General features: G+C 36.2%; 1 protein-coding gene across 1 annotated transcript; it reads right to left on the bottom strand.

Moving 5' to 3' along the window:
- Window positions 1-3,631: 3,631 nt before the first annotated feature.
- Window positions 3,632-20,192, bottom strand: etfa (electron transfer flavoprotein subunit alpha). Its single transcript, XM_065292113.1, has 12 exons — window positions 20,056-20,192; window positions 19,176-19,325; window positions 19,011-19,092; window positions 17,541-17,623; window positions 16,170-16,269; window positions 12,644-12,754; window positions 12,144-12,245; window positions 9,854-9,922; window positions 9,645-9,727; window positions 7,122-7,187; window positions 5,698-5,778; window positions 3,632-3,940 (listed from the first exon to the last, which is right to left on the bottom strand). Exons 1-12 carry the CDS (start codon window positions 20,092-20,094, stop codon window positions 3,905-3,907), a joined length of 1,002 nt encoding a protein of 333 aa, XP_065148185.1. The 5' UTR covers window positions 20,095-20,192; the 3' UTR covers window positions 3,632-3,904.
- Between the last annotated feature and the right edge of the window lie 841 nt (window positions 20,193-21,033).

Here is a 21,033-nt window from a genome sequence, read left to right as displayed (position 1 = left end):
TCTGTATGCAGTTTTTGGCTAAATATCGCATACTACAAAGATATACACACTATATACACTGCAGAAAATGATTTTTAAGAAAAAAATTCTTAGTATTTTTGTCTTGTTTTCAGTAAAAATATCTAAAAATTCTTAAATGAAGATGCTTTTCTTGATGAGCAAAACAACCCAAGAAATAGTTTTTAGACCAAAAATATCAAATTTAAGTGATTTTGTGCATAAAACAAGCAAAAAATCTGCCAATGGGGTAAGGAAATTTTTCTTGAATTTAGTGTTAGATTTTTTTACTTGTTTAATGCACAAAATCACTTAAATTTGATATTTTTGGTCTAAAAACTAGACTTATTTTCTTGGGTTGTTTTGCTCATCAAGAAAAAGCATCTTAATATAAGAATTTTTGGATATTTTTACTGAAAACAAGAATAAAATACTAAGAATTTTTTCTTGAAAATCATTTTTTGCAGTGTACAAAAAACTATTAGGACACTACACCGCACTTACTTAGTATTTTTGTCTTGTTTTCAGTAAAAATATCTAAAACTTCTTAAATTAAGATGCTTTTTCTTGATGAGCAAAATCACCTAAGAAAATAAGTATAATTTATAGACCAAAAATGTACAATTTAAGTAAATTTAAACTTAAAACAAGCAAAAATATCTGCCAACGGGTTGAGAAAAAAATCTAAAAATAAGTTTTCTTTTTTCTTAAACACTTAATTTAAGCAAAATGTTCTCACCCCATTGGCAGATATTGCATACTACAAAGATAAACACACTATTTACACTGCAAAAAATGATTTTCAAGAAAATATTTTCTTAGTATTTTTGTCTTTTGTGTTCAGTAAAAATATCTACAAATTCTTAAATTAAAGGTGCTCTAAGCGAATTGAAGCGTTTTAGACCATAAAACATTTTTTGTTACATACCTGAAACATCTCCTCACTATCTGCTTGCTGCCTGTCTCCTGATCAAACTGTAAAAAAACGCGATCTCTGTAGACAGCCCAGGCTTCACAAACGGCCATATCAACAAATGGCCAAACCTAGCCAGCACAAAACAAAACAAAGTATTCCAGCCAATAAACGACAAGAAGGATTTGGGGGTGGGGGTTGGGCGCGTTCATGAAAGCACGGAAGGGAGGGGGAGGGGGAGGAGTTAGCTACGCTCTGTCTGTTTGAAAACAGTTCAAACATCAACAGGAAGTGACGTCGCACATTATTCGCTTAGAGCGCCTTTAAGATGCTTTTTCTTGATGAGCAAAACGACCCAAGAAAATAATTTTAGTTTTTAGACCAAAAATATCAAATTTAAGTGATTTTGTGCATAAAACAAGCAAAAAATTCTGCCAATGGGGTAAGCAATTTTTTATGGAATGTTTCTTGTATTTAGTGTTTAAAAAAATGTTCAAGATTATTTTGCTTACCCCATTGGCAGATAATTTTGCTTGTCTAAAGCACACATTTCTAAATTTCTAAAATGTCTAAAAACTAGACTTATTTTCTTAGGTCATTTTGCTCATCAAGAAAATACATCTTGATTTAAGAATCTTTAGATATTTCTACTGAAAACAATACAAAAATACTAAGTAGGAAAAGCCTTTTTTTTATTTTGCAGTGTACAAGTAGTACAAAAGTATAGATGAGAATTGTGACCAAATCTGTAAAATCCCAGTGCAAGTCTTTTTTGTGATTTAATGTTTCATTATAAAAAGCAACATTCTGTGAAATATCACCTTGATATCGTTAATATTGACGAAGTAAGATCATGTCAAAGATTGAAATCAATGTAAAATCAATGAGTGAAATCAAAACTTTGATCGCAATCTCTCAAAAAATTTGATACAAATAAAGGGCTGTTTATTATTACAATAAAAAATATCGTTTTAAAAATATTTTATTTTAAAGAGCGGAATTCACCTATAACGATAAAATATACATCAAGGAGCGATATTGTGATCACTTGCTGAGCGATTTAATGAACGATAAACCAATGACAGACAAATTTTTTATGACAGCCAATTAAATCTGCTTGACCCTAATGAGCACGCGCATTTAAAATGACACGAACTGCGAAGACGCTTCCAGTACATAAAATTACCTCAGGTCTCCAACGCTGTTGCAGTTGCAGTGAAATTGACTTCATAACTTTTTTTTCTCCTACTGTCTATAACAAAAGGTAAGATATGATTACACAAACTAGATAACTGTTTAGATATACGCAAAACGCAGTGTGTTAAGGACATCTGCTGGTTATAGCCGCTTTAACTGTTAGATACTACAAGAACAGCATAACGTACCATCAATGACGTGAACAATTGCAAATGTTTTTGCTAAATGCAATATTAAATATAAGTGCGCCCCGTGAGAGAATTAGCATAAAGTTATCGTCCGCTGAGAGACAGGATGATAATTGTGCATCTAAATTTGAACTTTGTCACGTGTGGATGTGAAAGTGTTTTTAAACCATCGAAAGCAACCAAAGATGTGATTATTTGGTCACTTCGAAAAACAGCAGACAGCTAACCCCATCAAAACATTTGTCCCTGGACACTTAAGTACACCTATTTCATTGCTAAAAAAAACTTATTTTGTGTACTTGATATAATACAATGTGTTTGTGTGGTTTATGGTTAAAAAAACATTATTTTCCACATACCATACATTTTTGTAGCTCCAGATATCCTGTCTTCCTGAAACACACTGATTTTGTACTCAAATGATTTGAAAAGCACTGTGTCCCTGATTTGCCAGCTAATTTGTACGTTGTGATTGGCCTGAGTACCTCTGATGTCAGCCGGAAATGTGACGCTCCTTACCATGTTTAAAAGATTCGCTCACAATGCAATGCTAACAGGAGTTAACAGGCTGTGAGTCCGAAGCCAGAGGAATTATGATAATGGCGGTCTTGTCCACATCAACAAGCCCAGGAAGTAAACTGTTGTCTACAATCCATGTGTTTGTTGTAGTCCAAGAAAAGAGATTTACGTTGAAGACGATAACTCGCGTCACTGCTTACTTTGGGTGTACCTTTTGCATATCGTTAACACACTAATACACCAAAGGAAATGTAAAATCGTGAATCGAACCATTGGTGCTCTGTAAGTCCTTAGAATGTAAAAATTTCTTATGTTGCACAGGTATATTTGTAGCAAAAGCCAAAAATACATTGTATGGGTAAAAAAAACTATTTTTCTTTAATGCCAAAAATCATTGGGACATTAAGTAAAGATCATGTTCTCTGAAGATATTTTGTAAAATTTCCACCGTAAATCTTCCAAATGTTTATTTAACAATAGTAAAATGTGTTGCTGAAGACTTCATTTGGACAACTTTAAAGGGGATTTTCTCAATATTTAGATTTTTGCTGCCTCAGATTCCAGATTTTCATATAGTTGTATCTCGGCCAAATATTGTCCTACTCCTATCCTAACATTTCTTGGACAATAAAATCCAATCCAGGGTCACATATGTAAATTAAAAATCATTTAAAGACATCCACTTACAACTGTTAGATAAATAAGATTTATACATATTAGATATCCATTTGTATCTTAAGATTTTAAATTACACACCTTCAATCTCAATCATACAAGAATTGATGGCAACATGGAATAAAAACTTTACTATGATTACTAACAGTACATTCATATTTATTAAGCAAGAATCTGCAAAATGTGTTTCTACATAATTACATGTTATCAAGAATTTCAAGTTCATGTGTCACTAAACTCTTTTAAAGAAGTGGTCTGATGTCTACATTAGTTGTTGGTAGCACATGAAAATACTCTGTAGTTGTTTTCGAAGAAACAGATATGATCTGAAATACAACATCTGCTCCAGACTTAATGCTCCTAGCAAAGGTATCTAAGTGATGTTCTCCAGGTAAGCACCATTTTTTGAGAAGTCTCACTTCTTTAGGGCTTCCGTTAACTCGGGCACAACCTAGAAATGAACAAAGACAATCATCGATAATCAGTAGATGATATAAACAGTAGATACCTGTCATTTTGTCCATAGAGTATGGTTATCAACATGTCATCTTATTTGATTGGTTGCAAGTTACAAAAATCTTTCCTGCTAAAATTTAAACTGACCCGGCAGTTTCTGCACCTTTAAAGTGGATCTAAAATCCCTATCTGATTATCTGATCACCTTTTCTATAGTATGCAGTAGCCCTAAACGGCATTCAAGGTAGGGCTACATAACCCAGCAGTCGTCATTTGAGAACGCCCTCCTATACGTTCAAACGCTCCGATATTGGTCAGCCAGGGCTGAAAACCGACACCATCACCCCAATATGTCCCCGGATCGGATTCAATTTAAGGAAGTGAGAGAAAGCCCATACATTTTAATCAGTTATCCGAGGAGTGATGGACACGTAAACTGATCCGAGACCTGCACCGAGCGCCCATCACTTTTACACAGTTTACCTGCACACCTGAATTAAAGATGAACGACAGGGCAAACACGGGGAAATAAATAAAGCTTGCGTTACACGAGGTAAACACAGACAACAGATGGCTACAGGCCGTTAGTGTGTGGCAGCTCTCTGGCATCGGGACTGCATGTGCCACCTTTAAACTACAGCACGCAGTGGGGCGTGTAAAGCCCAGGATACACAAAATGAATAGTGAAAAACTACACCGGCATACTTATGCTGACAATCACTTACTGAATCAGTAGTAGGGAAGTTACGTATGTGGCTTCTGGACTGGACAAGAGGTCTCGGGTTCGATCCACGATTGCCAGTGATTAATTCAGACCCTTAATAATTTAAAACGTGCACTTTCTATAGAACAATTTAATAGGGATGTATGCTAGTTTGAACATCATACTTTAAGTGGGTTGTCTTGTCTGGACTGTTTGACTAGTTGGTTGAGGTATCACCAGGTCACTAGTTAGAATTTATAGCCCTATTAATAATAAACACACTTGATTGGACGAGTTGCCTAATTTGAATGTTGGTGACCTGATAAAGATCTGTTATGTTAATGAGATACGCCGATCAGATCGTATTTTATGCATACATTATCCTTAGTTGGCGCTTTAAAGACCGTGAGGTAAGCATTGGACAAAACATTTTTTATGTCTGAATTGTGGTGGTGGGTCATGAGAGGGATTTTGTGCATAAAACAAGCAATACAATCTGCCAATGGGGTAAGCAAATTTTTCTTGAATTTTTCTTTAATTTAGTGTTTAAGAAAAATGTTCAAGATTTTTTTGCTTACCCCACTGCCAGATTTTTTTGCTTGTTTTATGCACAAAATCACTTAAATTTTATATTTTTAGGTCTAAAAACTAGACTTATTTTCTTGGGTTGTTTTGCTCACCAAGAAAAAGCATCTTAATTTAAGAATTTTTAGATATTTTTATTTCTAAAAAAGATTTTTTTCTTGAAAATAATTTTTTGCCGTGTACATGTGTGTGTACTGTGAATAACAACTTTGTATAAATAAATGCACACACTTGCATGTTTATATTTATGAAAAAAGTTTACATGTGTATATACATTTGCATATTTATGTATAATTTATATTATATATAAATATATATTTTTTCTTAAAATGATACATGCATGTGTGCATAGAAATATATGCATAATTATTATTCACAGTTCACACAAATATATGATGTAAACAAAAACCTTTATTCTGCAATAGATTAATCGCGATTAATCGTTATGCAACCCTGTTTCTTACCTTAAAAAGATCTGCGACCAGGCCATAGTCAGCCACCTGGAAAATCGGCGCTTCTGGGTCCTTATTAATGGCAACAATGGTCTGTAAAACAAACAAATTATTTTAACACAAAGGGATGCAAAGAAAAACTAAATATAGTACTCAACATTTGAGGTAACACTTTACAATATGGTTCATTAGTTAATGTATTAACTAGCATGAACAATCCATGAGCAATACATTTGTTACAGTATTTATTAATCTCTGTTAATGTTAGTTAATGGAAATAAAGCTTTTAATTGTTTGTTCATGTTAGTTCACAGTGCATTAACAAGATTTTAATAAAGTATTAGTAATTGTTAAAATTAACATTATCAAAGATTAATAAATGCTGTATTTCATTATTAGTTCATGTTGACTAATGTAGTTAACTAATGTTAACTAATGAACCTTATTGTAAAGTGTCACCACATTTGAAGTGGATCAAAACAATTTTTTTTCTATATTTCGTTCTCGTCTTGACTTTGATAAACATTTTTGATCCACCTCAAATGTTGACTAGTGTATTTTGGCTAGTACCAGGACCAGCCAAATCCGGCCCAAAGGTGTAAAATGTCGAGAACAGAAAAGACCCCATAAAAATATTGTGCTTTATCCGTTTTGAGTTTAGTTTATTGATTATTATACAGTATAATCTAAAAAATAGTGAATATAAAGAAAACAATGAAACGACTTGCAGTAAAATGTACATTAAAGTCTATGACAATAATGAACTTTAATGTATTATTTTATTGTTTTTGAGTTTGAAGTGTTTCTATGCATTATTTATAGCTATTTTTGTATCGGATGTTACATTTTATTCACATTTATGTTACAATTGTGAAGATGACAGTGAACTTATTCAAGTGAAGTATTTCTCATATGAAAGTTAAAACAAGCACATTATCAATATGCTTTGATAATAAAGTCCTTAATAAAGTAAAACAACCATTGATATGTAAAAAGTATGATATATTACAAGACAAACTGACAGAACAAAATATCTTGATGCCATAACTTTAAACAAATGACAGTCTTATAGATTATAGAGAATATAGAGAATGTGTCTTTAACATATAAGTGAAGATTGCAGTGGGTTAGTATGAAGAAGGCGCCCCAAGACCAGTCTGACAGATTATGATGCTGTATTCCAAGGACACGGAGCGGAAAAGCGGATGAATTATGAATGCAGGTAAAAAGCTACTCCAGATCGCTCTTAAAAGTCTCTGGTCCAATAGACCGTCACGTTTAAGAGCAAGTTAACTTGGCACATCATGAAACTCTCTGAGATACGGTTGGTAAGGGTGGAGTTTTTTCTAATCGAGGCGATTAGCAGAGACAATGATATCTCTTAAGTGTATTAGATTGTGTGTGTGTTACGACACGCTGTATGCTGCTCGCTATACCTTGCTATCTTTCATTCCAGCCAGATGTTGAATAGCACCAGAGATGCCGACTGCAATGTACAGCTCCTGTAAAAAGAAAACAGTCAGATAAAAAAATAAATATAAGACCAAAACAATTCTAGGTTGTTATTTGTAATTTCTAGGGTTACGGTGATCCAAGTGTTTCTAGGGTGTTGCGAAGAGGTTTCTAAGGTGTTGCTAAAGCCTGGAGTATAGTATGTGGTTTTACACGTGAATGTACGCGCACAATCAGATAATGTACCAACCACCATGTCACCCAAAATGTTGATGTCTTTCTTTGTTCAGTTGAGAAGAAATTATGTATTTTTGAGAAAAACATTCCAGGATTTTTCAAATTTTAATGGACTTTAATGGACCCCAACACTTAACAGTTTTAATGCAATTTAAAATTGCAGTTTCAACGGAGTTGCAAAGGACTCTAAACGATCCCAAACGAGGTCTTATCTAGTGAACGATTGTCATTTTTGAAAAGAAAAAATATGTACTTTTAAACCACAACTTCTCTTCCTCCTCCGGGTGTGTCACGCGCCAGCTCGACCTCACGTAATTGCGTAATGACGTCAAAAGGTCACGTGTTACATATATGAAACGCACATTTGCAGACCATTTTTAACAATAAACTGACACAAAGACATTATTAGCATCATTCGACATACAACAAAGTCTGAATGATCCTCTTTCTCCACACTTGTAAACACTGGGACGTTTCGAATACGTCATCCGTGACCTCTTAACGTGATGACGTATTGCGTGAGGTCGCGCTGACGAGTCACATGGCCGGAGTTAGACAAGAAGTTGTGGTTTAAAAGTGCCGATTTTTATATTTTTCTTGACAAAAAAGACAATAGTTTTGCTAGATAAGACCCTTAATGCCTCGTTTGGGATCGTTTAGAGTCCCGTTGAAACTAAAATTTTTAACTGCATTAAAAATGTTACGTGTTGGGGTCGGTTAAAATGAGAAAAATCCTGGAATGTTTTTCTCAAAAAACATATTTTTTCTTGACTGAAAAAGAAAGACATCAACGTTTTGGATGACATGGTGGTGAGTAAATTATCTGGATTTTTTTTTAAAGAAAATTGACTAATCCTTTAACTAAATTTACAATAAATTCCAAAAGTAACAATTTAGCCCCATCATACGTCTTCTAAATCAAACCGAATTAAATCTGAGTTAAAACCAGCAAGCATGTCAGCGCTAGCACAGAACCGTTCTCTTAACCTCCCATCCGAAAAGTCCAGAGCGCAAACTCCTCGCGATTACTCAAAAGAAGGAGCACTCAGGGGGAGCGGTGGGGAGCAGCCCCTTTACTTCCTCCCCCAACCTTCACCCGTCTCCCGTGGGAGAAGTACATCAGTGGCTCTCAGCTTAATGCACTGCTCCATGAATATTTCAGTGCAGTTTAATGTGGCTGCGCGCTCTCCCGGGGGCCGCCGCTTCAATTTGTGAACACGCAGGCGGGCGGCAGGGACTCTAAAAGCAAGCGACGTTTCAGATGGGACGAGGTGCGGGAACCCACAAAAATCTCCATCACTTTGGTGGGTCACTTTTGTGTTCTTCTTTCTATCTAAAAGCATTTTTTAGATAACTTTAAAGTAAGCCGTTAGTAGATGTTACAGCAAAAAAATAAACATTGGGTAAAACATCACTGGCTTAAATAATAGCATGCGTTTGCCCTATGAATGGCAGACAGGTGAAATTTTAGAGAAAACAATCAACTTTTCTCTTTAGGTGACAAAGTACAAAAATGTATATTACAATTTCAGTTAGTAAAATTATTCTTATAATGTTTTTTTACATTATGTAGTATGATTTGGCTAGGTTTTCACAGATACCACAGGTCACAAATGTATCTCATATACACAATCCGAAAAAACTCTTCGATCATCAACATCCAGTCATCAAACCATCACCCCAAGGGCCAAAAAACATTACGATTAACCACAATATGCCTACTCAATCGACCCAAAACAATGCTCATCCATCTACACTCGAGTTCATTGTATTGGACTCTTCGCTGGTACAATCCATTCTGGACTTGTTCAGGGTGAATACTAATGCACGGTGGTCGGTCTGCGCTTGACAAGCTTGTCAAAACATTTGGAGAATTGGGTTCGGGACTGAATTGGCCGGTCTGAGCTCAGGGCGGACCTGAGCTCCACTAATGGCTCTGGTAAATCATTTAGAAGCCGGAATGTGCCATTAACTACATTACAACGCCTCAAAGCTCCGCTAATGTGAAGATAATGACAGTCGGGAGGCTTCACTCAAAGCGGATAATGGAAAATTAACCTTTTTAAAGGCCAACAAGGATCCATTTTTCTGGATTCAAACAGTACAACACAACTAGACATTGTTGTCTTTAAAGACAAACATTTATAAAACCGTCAGATTTAAAAAAGACGGAGTTGTGAAAATTGAGAGATTTTTTTCCTCTTAAGTGGCATTTGATGAACATTATAAAAAAAGAAATGAGATGTCCATTTTCCAGTGGCAATACTTACAGGAGCCACAATTTTTCCTGTCTGTCCGACCTGCATGTCATTGGGGACATAGCCGGCGTCGACGGCGGCTCTGGAGGCACCAACTGCGAGAAAAATTGTGTTAGTTGGATTTAACGCAATAATGTAGAAACATAAAACTGACAGTAGAGTCAAAGAGAGATGCCAGATCTGATTCGACATGACAAAAACTAAATGATGTCACATCGTACCGGCTGCGTTCAGCTTGTCAGCGAGGTCGTACAGCAGTTTGAAGTTCTCTCCGCTCTTCAGGCCCCGCCCTGTTGTGACGAGAGAAGGCAGATGGGCACATAACATGAAATTACTGACAAGGTTATGACTCCAGCACGATCAATACAGTCTCAGTTTACTATTGATTTTCCGAACAAACAAAAAAATAGTCTGGAAATTTCCAGGGAATACCCGACATCATGTCCTGTAGTTTAAACTAACTACAAACATATAAGGGTTGATGTAGTCCCCATGGAAAGAATTTTATATTTATAGTAATTTATTGATTAGTGAGTTTTCACAAAGGTACAAGTTAACATGCTATATTGTGAATATACATATAAAACACACACACACACACACACACACACACACACACACACACACACACACACTGTACAGTGTGACTACATTTTAGGCTGCGAACAATGCAGCAAGTCAATAGATTTCAGTAAGTACGAACTGGATAAACGCAAAGTCACTTTTACTGCTACATTTATTTTGTACTTATAAAAATTTCTAAACATGGGTCCAATTGGCTAGATATAGCGCTCAAAACATGGCTCTTTCCACACCCTCAAAACAAATACTATACGTTCATATCATCACTAGCATGTAGGTACATAAAAAGAGTATTGGTTAATTATTTAACATAAACTATTGGCTAATTATTTTACATAAATATGTAACTCACGTAAATTAAGTAAATCATTCTGCTAAAATATATAGTTTGTATGTAAACTAATACTAATATTAATTCATACACAGTGGCAAGGTAAATTGGTGAATTATATTGCCTATTTTAAGTCGACATGAAACAAAAGTAGATCGTCTTATTAGTGAATCGGCTTCTGAATTAAGAAAAAAAAAAACTTAGGGCGGTACTGGATTTTAGAGGTCGACTGATATGCGTTTTTCAGAGCCGATGCTGATACCGATTATTACTGATAAAGTAGACAGATAAGCAATATTTTGAACCGATGTGTCTGTTGTAAAAAAGAAAATTAATGTCAAAATTAAGATCCAGGCTCTGACAAAAACTTTCAATGCTTTGAAACATTTTTAATTCTGACTAAGAAATGGTAATTCTAATAACAATCATATTAATAATAACAAAAAAAGAGCAGGAAGCTCCAATAAACTATATATACATAAAAACTATTTTAAAAATGTATTGAATTAAATATATTAATTATTTTCTGATGATTTTATCATTGCATACAGTTAATCATGTTGCACATCAATGGAAGAACTATCATATGGATATAACGATTAACTAAACAATTTGAATTTATATAATAAGTGTAAATAAATTAATTGCCTTTACAGCTTCATTGTGCATGTTGTTGAAAAGACCGCAAATGTTTTCATAAAACTATAACATTAATACTAGGGCTGGGTATTGATTCAGATGTTCCAGATCGATTTGATTCTCGATTCGGTTTACGATTCTGGTTCTCTGACCAATTTTTATACTCTGTTCTCAATTCAACTCAATGAATATAGATTTAATACAAATACTATATTTATAAAAAAGAACAGTGAACAGACATTTACAAGTGGGTAATTAATTGAAAGCCAAAACCATATCGTCGCTGTCTTGCTTGCAAAATCTAAAATGCTTCCATATCTCTGACTTTTTATGAGAAGGTGGCATCAACGTCGACAAAGCACCTGAAACCGCTTTATTAAGCACTGAATGAATGAATGACAGGCTGACATCTAGTGGAGACGACTAGTAATTAGATTAACGTTAATCTTACGTTTAATGTTTGCCGAAATAAATATATATAAAAAAATCGATTCATGGCCTTTGAGAATTGATTTTGAATCGACCCAGAAAAAAAAAAGATTAATCGAAAAATCTATCGCCCAGCCCTAATTAATACCATATTATACTCAAAATGAGTTGGTTCAATAGCCTTTTATTTAAGTATATGTATAGATAATCGGTCGACCCCCTCTTGATTTCGTCCATCAAGAACTGATTGGATCATATTGTTACTTGCCAATCGCTGTGATCCTTTTCCGGGCCCCACCCTCGCGCAAAAAGATTATGAGGGCACGTGAATTTTTTAAATAAATAATAAATCTCAGATAAGTCATTTGTAAAAAAAAAGCACGATATTCCATACATTTTTTTTACGTTTTAATTTCATGCCAACTTTAAGTATGGCTGAAAAGTTGTGGTGACAAATCAGCATCCAAGACCAAACCCATCTATTTTATAACACAAAATATTGTATGTCACTTTTTTTTCCAGAGTCTTACCTCCTGACACGACCACTTTAGCACTGGTGAGTTCTGGTCGGTCACTCTTGGAAAGAGTTTGCTCTAGCCACTCAGAGATCCCAACAGGTGCGGATGAGGCGACTGCAAAGCCAAAAACATCTCATGAGAAGACATCCAAATAAACAGGCCGAGATGTTACCGACCTCTTTATAATCCCTTTAAATCCAACGTTTAAACAAACTAGCCCATCAAAACCTCACAAGAGAGTGGAGGATTTGCAGAGGATGTATACAACACTAACAACTATAAATCTTAGTGTGTGGTTTCAAAGCCAGTACGACCCTAAAACGACACACGAATGAGAAACATAGGGGTGGTTTCCCGGACAGGGCTCAACATAGTCCCAGACTAAAATGGATGTTTGGGCAGCCTTAATTTAAAAACATCTTACACTGCATCTTGACATATATCAGTGCCATTGTTTTTTTTTTGTAAAACTTTTTTTTGTAAAATCTAAACCCCGTCCCCATAGTGTTTACCTTCCTCTGAAGTGCCGCTGCCCCCCTCTACGGCGGCAGCCTCGAAGGACGTCCCTCTTACAGTGAAGACTTTGACGCTTTCATTGCACTTGACCGTACTGAGAGCATTTCCTGTAGCCAAAAAATACAAGTATTAAGTAGAGCACAAAACAGAAACAATACTGAACATATGTATCATATAGACCTTTTGCGTGTTTGCAAACAGAGATGACGTTTTTTGTGGGCGGAGCCCAACTGGTGGCAGAAAGTGAATGCTTCTCAATAGCTGTGTGAAGTGTTTTAGCATTAAACTGTGATTTTTAAGGATCCGGTGTTCTGTAGAAGTCTGTTTCCCCTATATTTCTCTTAAGTGTAATGTTTCTTATAACGTTTTCACCAAGTTACGTTTATTTTTTAAATAAATTAAAAGTTTTAATGGCTTGGCCACTGATATGCTTGCATGTATGTAATGTATATGTATTGTTCTTTATTGGTAAATCAATTATTTTTACAGTATGAATCTCTGAAGTACTTATAAGAGCAATACTATCACGTATTCTGTATAATATCATTTATTAAACATTTAATCATTTCCTGTTTTCAATTTCATCCTTATATTTTTATCCTACGTGTTTGATCTAAAACTATTATGTTTACATACAAATTAATTTGTATAGGCCTGTTTATATATTATTAACACTTTACATCGTGTGTGTGTGTGTGTGTGTGTGTGTGTGTGCTATGTTTATATATTTATTAGTAAACATCATAATTTAGAACAAACAGGAAGAAGACATAGGCTAAGATATATGGTAAAAAGAAGTAATAGAAAATGAAAAAAAATAGGAAAACTTTAATAAATGGTAATATTATTGATATTATGAACTAATTAAAATCTTTAATCTTTCTAAATAAATTATAAACGTAACGTGATGAAAACGCTATAAGAAACACATAGAGGATCAGACTTCGACAGAACACCGGATATCTTCTCTAATTATTTTCTATTCAAATAATTAAAAGATTTTCAGATGATTTCATCACTCCAGTCTGTCCGGTTGAGGGCTTTTATTGCAACCATAAACACCTACGTTTATCTTCAAATGGTGTCTTCGACGACGATATACTATAAAAATGAAGGTCATCTATTTTGGCATTCCTATTCTGACACTCAACAGCACAACAAAACATTTTCTAGTGAGTTATATTGTTCGTTTCACTCGTGTCTCATTCATTTCCACTGTTTTTCTGCCACCACATGCGCGCGTGACGTAACTGTGACGTCGCCTCGCAAAAGGTCTATTTGCTAAACAGTGTTGGGAGTAACGCATTACAAAATATAATATATTACAGTAATATATTAGTTTTTGCTGTAACGCAGTAATATACCGCATTACTAATAAAATTTTGGTAATATTTTACTCATTACAGTCTTAGTAACGAGCGCGTTACAACAATGCATTTCAAAAATAGACGTGTTATTTTATTTTTTTTATTTTTGACTAATGCGCGCGACCAGCATCCACACAGGAAAAAGCTGCGGGTAAAATAGGAATGTCTGCGTCCCAAACAGCATACTTCCATACTATATAGTAGGCGAAAAGCACTACTTCTCGTACTCTTTGCCTACTATATAGTATGGAAGTAGGCGGTTTGGGACGCAGCGTATGTCTGTTTCCAGGTGCTGTATGCAGCATGTTCATTCTTACTTTAATTTTGTATTTGACGCGTTTCTTAAAGAGCCGAATCTGGGAAGTCCGCGGCTGTATAAGCATTGACTAAAATGGTCGCAATCAGGTCCGGTAGCGCCGCATACGCAAAATTCTGCGAATGAGAGCACTAAGTAAAAGCAACAGAAAGTTTCTATCGGTCTCCTGTGCTGCTTGAACCTCAGAAGTAAAGAGACTTTTAGAAATCTTGCCAGTAAAATCCATTTCACCACACCAGCAATGACAAGGTAAGCTAACATTGCTATGGTTACAGTCCATATACATAATAGATTGCTAGGCTATTCCTATGCTATCTACAGTTTTATTACAAACAGCAACCTAAACTACAACATAACATTAATGTAGACTTAAACATGGTTATTTAAATAGTACATTTAAACATCACTGGTTAAAGTTTTTACCAGCCTTTGTATGGGAGCCTATATTCATTGTTTGGCAAAAAGCAGTGTTCCTCTGTTTGTCTGTGTTTTATTAAGCAATTATATGTTAACCTACATGTAATCCTTATATTGTACTGAAATGAGCTGTATTCCTTGAGGCCTGATCCTCCAATAGCACTTTTTGATAAGTTGGGTCAACCCAGTGCATGCCAGGTTTGTGCTGTGAATCTGAATTAAAAGTGAATTAAAAGAGGTTGCGTGTCTTGCCATGTTATTAGTCTATAGGTTGCATTATAGTGGGCTCTAGCTTTATTGTGTTTGGTATGTGTACCATCATTTACCAGACTTTTACCAGATCATTTGTCTATGTTTATGACTCTGACAGTCATTGTACTGTTTTTTGCCATAAGTCTTCACTCTGCCTATTCAAAGCTCGAGGGCCAACACATAACTTCTAGATTTATAAGCATCAATAAACTACATTTTAACATTTTATAATGCCTAGTCATACTTCTGTTATTTTGATGAAAGTAACTCAAAAGTAACGCAAAAGTAGTGTAACTCATTACAGTTCAGAGTCAGTAATATTGTAATGTAACTAATTACTTTCAAATTACAGTAATTTGTAATATATAATGTATTACACTTTGGAAGTAACTTGCCCAACACTGTTGCTAAAACAAGCATCACTCATACTTCATGTTAGTTTAGGCCTGATTGACAAAATCTCAAAGTTATACATTGTAGGAGGGACACAATTTATTGGTGGGCAGCCACCAAAAAAACCCCTCTAAAATCACCACCACCACCCTAAAAATCATTTTAAACATGTTAGTAACCACATAATAGTGCCCACCACAGCGAGTTTTGTGGATAATTTTGCGGTTATCGTTAATTTCTTTAATTGGAAATCTGTTTTATGGATTTTGACCACTAAACGTTTCTACAGTCCTATAAATAATAACAAGTGGCAAAACACCACTTTTCATTTCATGTTTCGCATGAAAAACGCCTAAATTTGATTTACAAAGAGTCCCATAAATATGATTTTTCAAACAAGTGCTCCGTGCTTGCCAAATATTAAGTGGCCACGAGAAATTAGGAAGTATTTATGGCAGGCAAGGATTTTATGGACGACAAATGGCGAATTTGAAAAATAATACATGCAAAGCGGGACAAAAGGACTCCAGGGTTCGCTTCTGATTTTCAAATGAAAATATACGACGTGCTCCCAGTGGCTATGAGACACTGTCTGTGCGAGCGTCCAACCAGCAGTCAGACTCCTAAATCAGAAATCCAATCAGCCGAGACGTTAAACAATGAGAATATGAAATGCATTTGAAAGGTTATTCAAAAGCAGGCATGTGTTTCCCAACAGTTACATTGAGTCGCTCTGTATTATCAAGCGCTATGAAGGTGAAATATTTTCACATTTACCAGCATAAATGGTTCTCACGAAGGTGTCTGGAGATTTGATCTCTATGATATCTGAAATGGGTGCGACGTCCAACTTGGCCGCCACTCGAGGAAGAAGATTCTGCAAATATAGATGCACACATTGAGAAGTATTCGTAGCACTTTGATAAGTTTGAAACATATGCATTCTTATCTGCAATCAGATTTGATTTCTTTGCAAAAGCATCTTTTTGGCAGACGTTGACCAAAAACTTTCACGTCTGAGAAGAACTTCCTGCGTCTCAGACGGAATAAATATGGGGGCGAGTCTGAAAATGAGCTCTAAGTTATGTCTAGAGCTGAAAAATATTGCATAGTGGTAATTCAAGTGTTTTATATAGTGACATAATGAAACCAAATCCACCACTTAAGAATCCATCAAATAAAATAGGTTTAGCCAGTGAGGAAATTGAGACTAATACATCTCTTTGGTCTGGGGTTAGGCTACATAAGATACTGTTTAATGTATTACAATTCAATTTAAATACCATTAGATCTGCAGCCTGACAGTTTGGCCGTGCAATGACAAATAACCGTGCGTATAATAGAGGCGCATTTATTGCGGACGGACTTCTCTCGCAATTCCAAAAGTACGAAGTCTGATAGCGGTTCAGCAGTACGAGAGTTTCTAATCCATTTCCCATTTGTGCTTTTGTCTTTGCGAAATAATCAAATAACTTTGGAATGAGAGTGACTATAAAATCCTGCATTATAGATGAATTAGCTGCACTTATCACGGCTGCAATGAGATGGAAATTAAAAAAAATGAATAAAAAAGGTTTGAGGTAAATAAATATGCATGTCAATTTTTTATGTTCTGCATCTTCAAATAAAAAAAATGACATTTATGCATCTGGCAGATGCTTTTATCCAAAGCAACTTACAGTGCATTACAAGGTATACGTTTTTATCAGTACCTGCGTTCCCGGGGTTCGAACCCATGACCTTGCATGCTGCTAATGCAACCACTGAGCTATACACAAGCACAACGCTGCCAAGAAATTAGATGAAGGCTAAAAATGTTCAACTTTGCTCAATCTGATAAAAGGTTTATCAACAAAATAACAAAAAATAAAATAAAGGAAAAATGTCTCATATTTGTGCAATAAAAAAAAACTTTCAGTATGTAATTAAAAAAATAAAAAGATAATTTCAAAAAAATAAATTGTATTTTATACAAATGTGAAAATAAAAAAAGATTAGTCAATTTCAGATGGCTTTTTGGACACAGCAAAGTGTCCAGAATATTAGGTCACTGCTTCAAGTGTTTTATCACAGTGCATAAGATACAACATGGATCAATAATGCAGACTGTGATACGTTGCCCTTTGTGTTGGAATCTTTGAGTTTTACCTTCCCGAATGCAGAGGCTCCTGCACAGATATGTGTGAAACTGAACTGCTTCTGGGTTGCCAAGATAAGCGGCGTGAGCTCCTCTGTGAAAGAAACCAGATTGTTTTCAATTCAAATTTTCCTCAGTGAACATCTGATGAAAACAAACAAACACTTGATCCTATTCAAATTAACTTGAATCTGCGATTCCTGATAATGTTGTCTATTAGCGTGCTATGAAGACTCTAAAGATATACATTACCTACAGGTATACCTTTTCTAGGTGTGTTTTCCGAACTATACCTTAGCGGGTTGCTTAATGTATATTTTCTTACATATGACGGTGGTGCTGAATTGGTTGATATTGACTGCTCGACCATCAATTGTCAACAATCTAGGCAGGCCTAGTCGCCTAGGGCGGGCGGGCAGTAGTCGCCTAGGGCGGGCGGGCAGTAGTCGCCTAGGGCGGGCGGGCAGTAGTCGCCTAGGGCGGGCGGGCAGTAGTCGCCTAGGGCGGGCGGGCAGTAGTCGCCTAGGGCGGGCGGGCAGTAGTCGCCTAGGGCGGGCGGGCAGTAGTCGCCTAGGGCGGGCGGGCAGTAGTCGCCTAGGGCGGGCGGGCCGTAGGGTTGCCGCGGTGACGTAATTTTCCCACCGGTTAAACAGCGCGTCACAAACCCGGTGATACCAATGTCACCGTGTGGGAGGGGTTTATAAATGCACATGCAGATGTGAACATTTTACTTTCACTTTTGAATTACGCAACTGTTTAAATGCAGTGCTAGCGTACACTGTGTTAAATCGCGTATGAATTTTCGTGCAATGCAAGTGCAACAGCTGGTTTAATTAAGTGCTTGAGTCAATGTGCACAGGTAATTCTCACGGAACCCGCCAGTCCCAAGCAGAGCAACCGGCTACTTCTCCATAAAGCGCTGCTTGAATGATGGGTTTATTATTTTTCTTGATGAAAAACATGACAACAAAATGATCTCGCTTATATTAAACATTATATATGTATATTATAACAACTATATACAGTAGTCGCCTGGGAGCGGGCGGGCGGGCAGTAGTCGCCTGGGAGCGGGCGGGCGGGCAGTAGTCGCCTGGGAGCGGGCGGGCGGGCAGTAGTCGCCTGGGAGCGGGCGGGCGGGCAGTAGTCGCCTGGGAGCGGGCGGGCAGTAGTCGCCTAGGGCGGGCGGGCAGTAGTCGCCTAGGGCGGGCGGGCGGGCAGTAGTCGCCTAGGGCGGGTTGCAACTGTGGTGCCCTTGAACAAGGCACCTTAACCCTAAATGCTCCCCGGGCACTGTAGGGATAGCTGCCCAATGCTCCAGGTGTGTGTGTGTGTGTTCAAGACTTGCATTTGTGTGTTCACTACTCACTGGGATGGGTTAAACGCAGGGGTCACATTTCGAGTATGCGTTGTATACTTGACAAGCATGTCACACTTTCATAATTCAACAGCAAAAAATGAACTAAAATTTAAGTTGGGTTTACCTGGCAATAAGCCTTTGTATGCTTCATGCTGAGCTACCAAAACTTTCTTCACTCCTTGAACTTTGGTCAGCTGTTCTGCAACCTGTCCAAAAACCCATAATCAGACTTCTAAAAATCAACCTTCCAACAGGCTACAAATAAATCAATGGACATCAAAGATATTACCTTCGCACAGTTCGTACCAGCCACCAAACAGGACACTTCACTGCCCAGTTTATTGGCAGCTGTGATGGCGTTCAGGGTGATGGGGGTCAGTGTGTCATTGTTATGTTCGGCAACAACCAAAGTGCTCTGAAACCTCTGAATCAGACCGGACTGAAAAACCAAACTCATATGTTTGGTAAACTACCAAAACTGATAGAGTATGATGCAAATAGCAAGCCCTTTTTCCCAAATAATTGATATGTTGAAGCCACTGTGCTGTAACAGAGGTCATTAGAAATCTATATAGACACAATGTTATGCAAGTAAGTGTTATATGCATTAACAATTTAGGTCAATATTATCCGTTTCAGAATGAAGGTCTATCTGCTGAAGGTCTATCAGCTGATCTGGTTTCATAATGCATTGTTGACATGTTGCATAACCTTGACAGATAAATATGCAGCTTTATGATTATGATCTGCTGATATTGGTTTAAAAAGGCTAACATTTGAAAACCTTATATGAATATTTGTGGTTGGGTCTAAAACACAGAGGCAAACCTACTGTAGGTCACCTATCACACTGTCTGAAACTTCACCTAGCTGCTTAGCTAACATGCTACTGCATGATCATGAAATGTGTGTTAACAATGTAACCAAAGTCCTGACAACATGTTTGAACGATCACCTATCGGAAAATAATACTGTTTACAAAACTTAATTGGGAAATAACAGCAAGAGCAGTTTGATATTTCGAACAACTTCTGCTGAACTAAATGAGTCGGTTAGCCAGCATGCTAAGTTACGTCTTTCTAGAGTCTAGAAAGGATATTGAAAAGGAATAAAAGCATTAATAAAATGTGTGCATTGATCAATATATTGTTACCACGAATTTATCTTACCAATTGCCTGAGATACGTCCTGTTTACTGCTTTAAGCATGATTACAGCAACACACTGCCAGCAGCCACACTGTCACAAGGAGATATGCCGTGTAACGGAGTTCTCGCGAGATTTCGAGGGTTACTTAGAGACACGCCCCTTTCATGAATACTGTATTTTTGTAACGTCTTAAATGTGCTTTTACTCTGTGGACATTCTGTTGATATGTGAGTTACAATTAGCAACGCAATCTATTAATGGGCGGGGATTTGAATAGGGGGGTGGGGCTTTAACTACTTCAATCATGTGTAATTAAATAAAAACATTTAGGGTCTACAGGACCAAGGAAAATATTTTTTTTAAGACTTTATTTGTAATCTTACATTTTGGGAAAATACATAATCTAGCAAAACGGCTGTACCAATAACATTATAATTAAACTATAAATAATGCAACATTATTTGTTTTTTGCTCTTATAGTGTTTATGAACGTTCCCTGTCTGTTTTGTCAATCCAACTTTTGTAGTAATGTATTGATTAGCTCTGTTGAGATTATTTTAAATATCCACGTGATTTATGATAAACAATGTAGCATGATTTTGGTGTAATCAAATGTCCAGTTTTTCTTTCTTAGATATTTCAAAAAAGACAAAAATTAAATATTATTTATTTATTTATTAAGTCAGTTGTTTATAAAATTCAAATTCCGAGATTTTAAATCTTTGGCAGCTAGTTAAAGTGACTAAATTATGAATTTAACGTTACTCAGTAAAAATAAAATAAAATAGCCGACTGAATGCATCACGGATATTTCTTTATAAAAACAATTAAAAGTATCAGCATTCATTTATTCTGACAGTTTCGTTAATAATATTCATACAGTTATGATTAATATGCTTTAGGTCATTCAGAAATTTGGCAGAATCCATTAAACGTCTGATAAAAAATGATAGTTTGCAGGAAAAAAAGTCAGACGCACTCAGAGGGTTTTGCATCTGA

This window comes from Paramisgurnus dabryanus, chromosome 23 (genome assembly GCF_030506205.2).
Source record: "Paramisgurnus dabryanus chromosome 23, PD_genome_1.1, whole genome shotgun sequence".
NCBI classification, from domain to species: domain Eukaryota; kingdom Metazoa; phylum Chordata; class Actinopteri; order Cypriniformes; family Cobitidae; genus Paramisgurnus; species Paramisgurnus dabryanus.
This window is presented reverse-complemented; position numbering and strand designations above follow the sequence as displayed.

Bases quoted from the DNA above. Each gene is read 5' to 3' on its own strand.
- etfa (XM_065292113.1), bottom strand. From the start codon at position 20,094: ATGCTTAAAGCAGTAAACAGGACGTATCTCAGGCAATTG. The intron at 19,093-19,175 runs GTAATATCTTTG...GTTTTTGGACAG, and splicing joins CTGGTACGAACTGTGCGAAG to GTTGCAGAACAGCTGACCAA. The intron at 16,270-17,540 runs GTAAAACTCAAA...CTATATTTGCAG, and splicing joins GAGCCTCTGCATTCGGGAAG to AATCTTCTTCCTCGAGTGGC.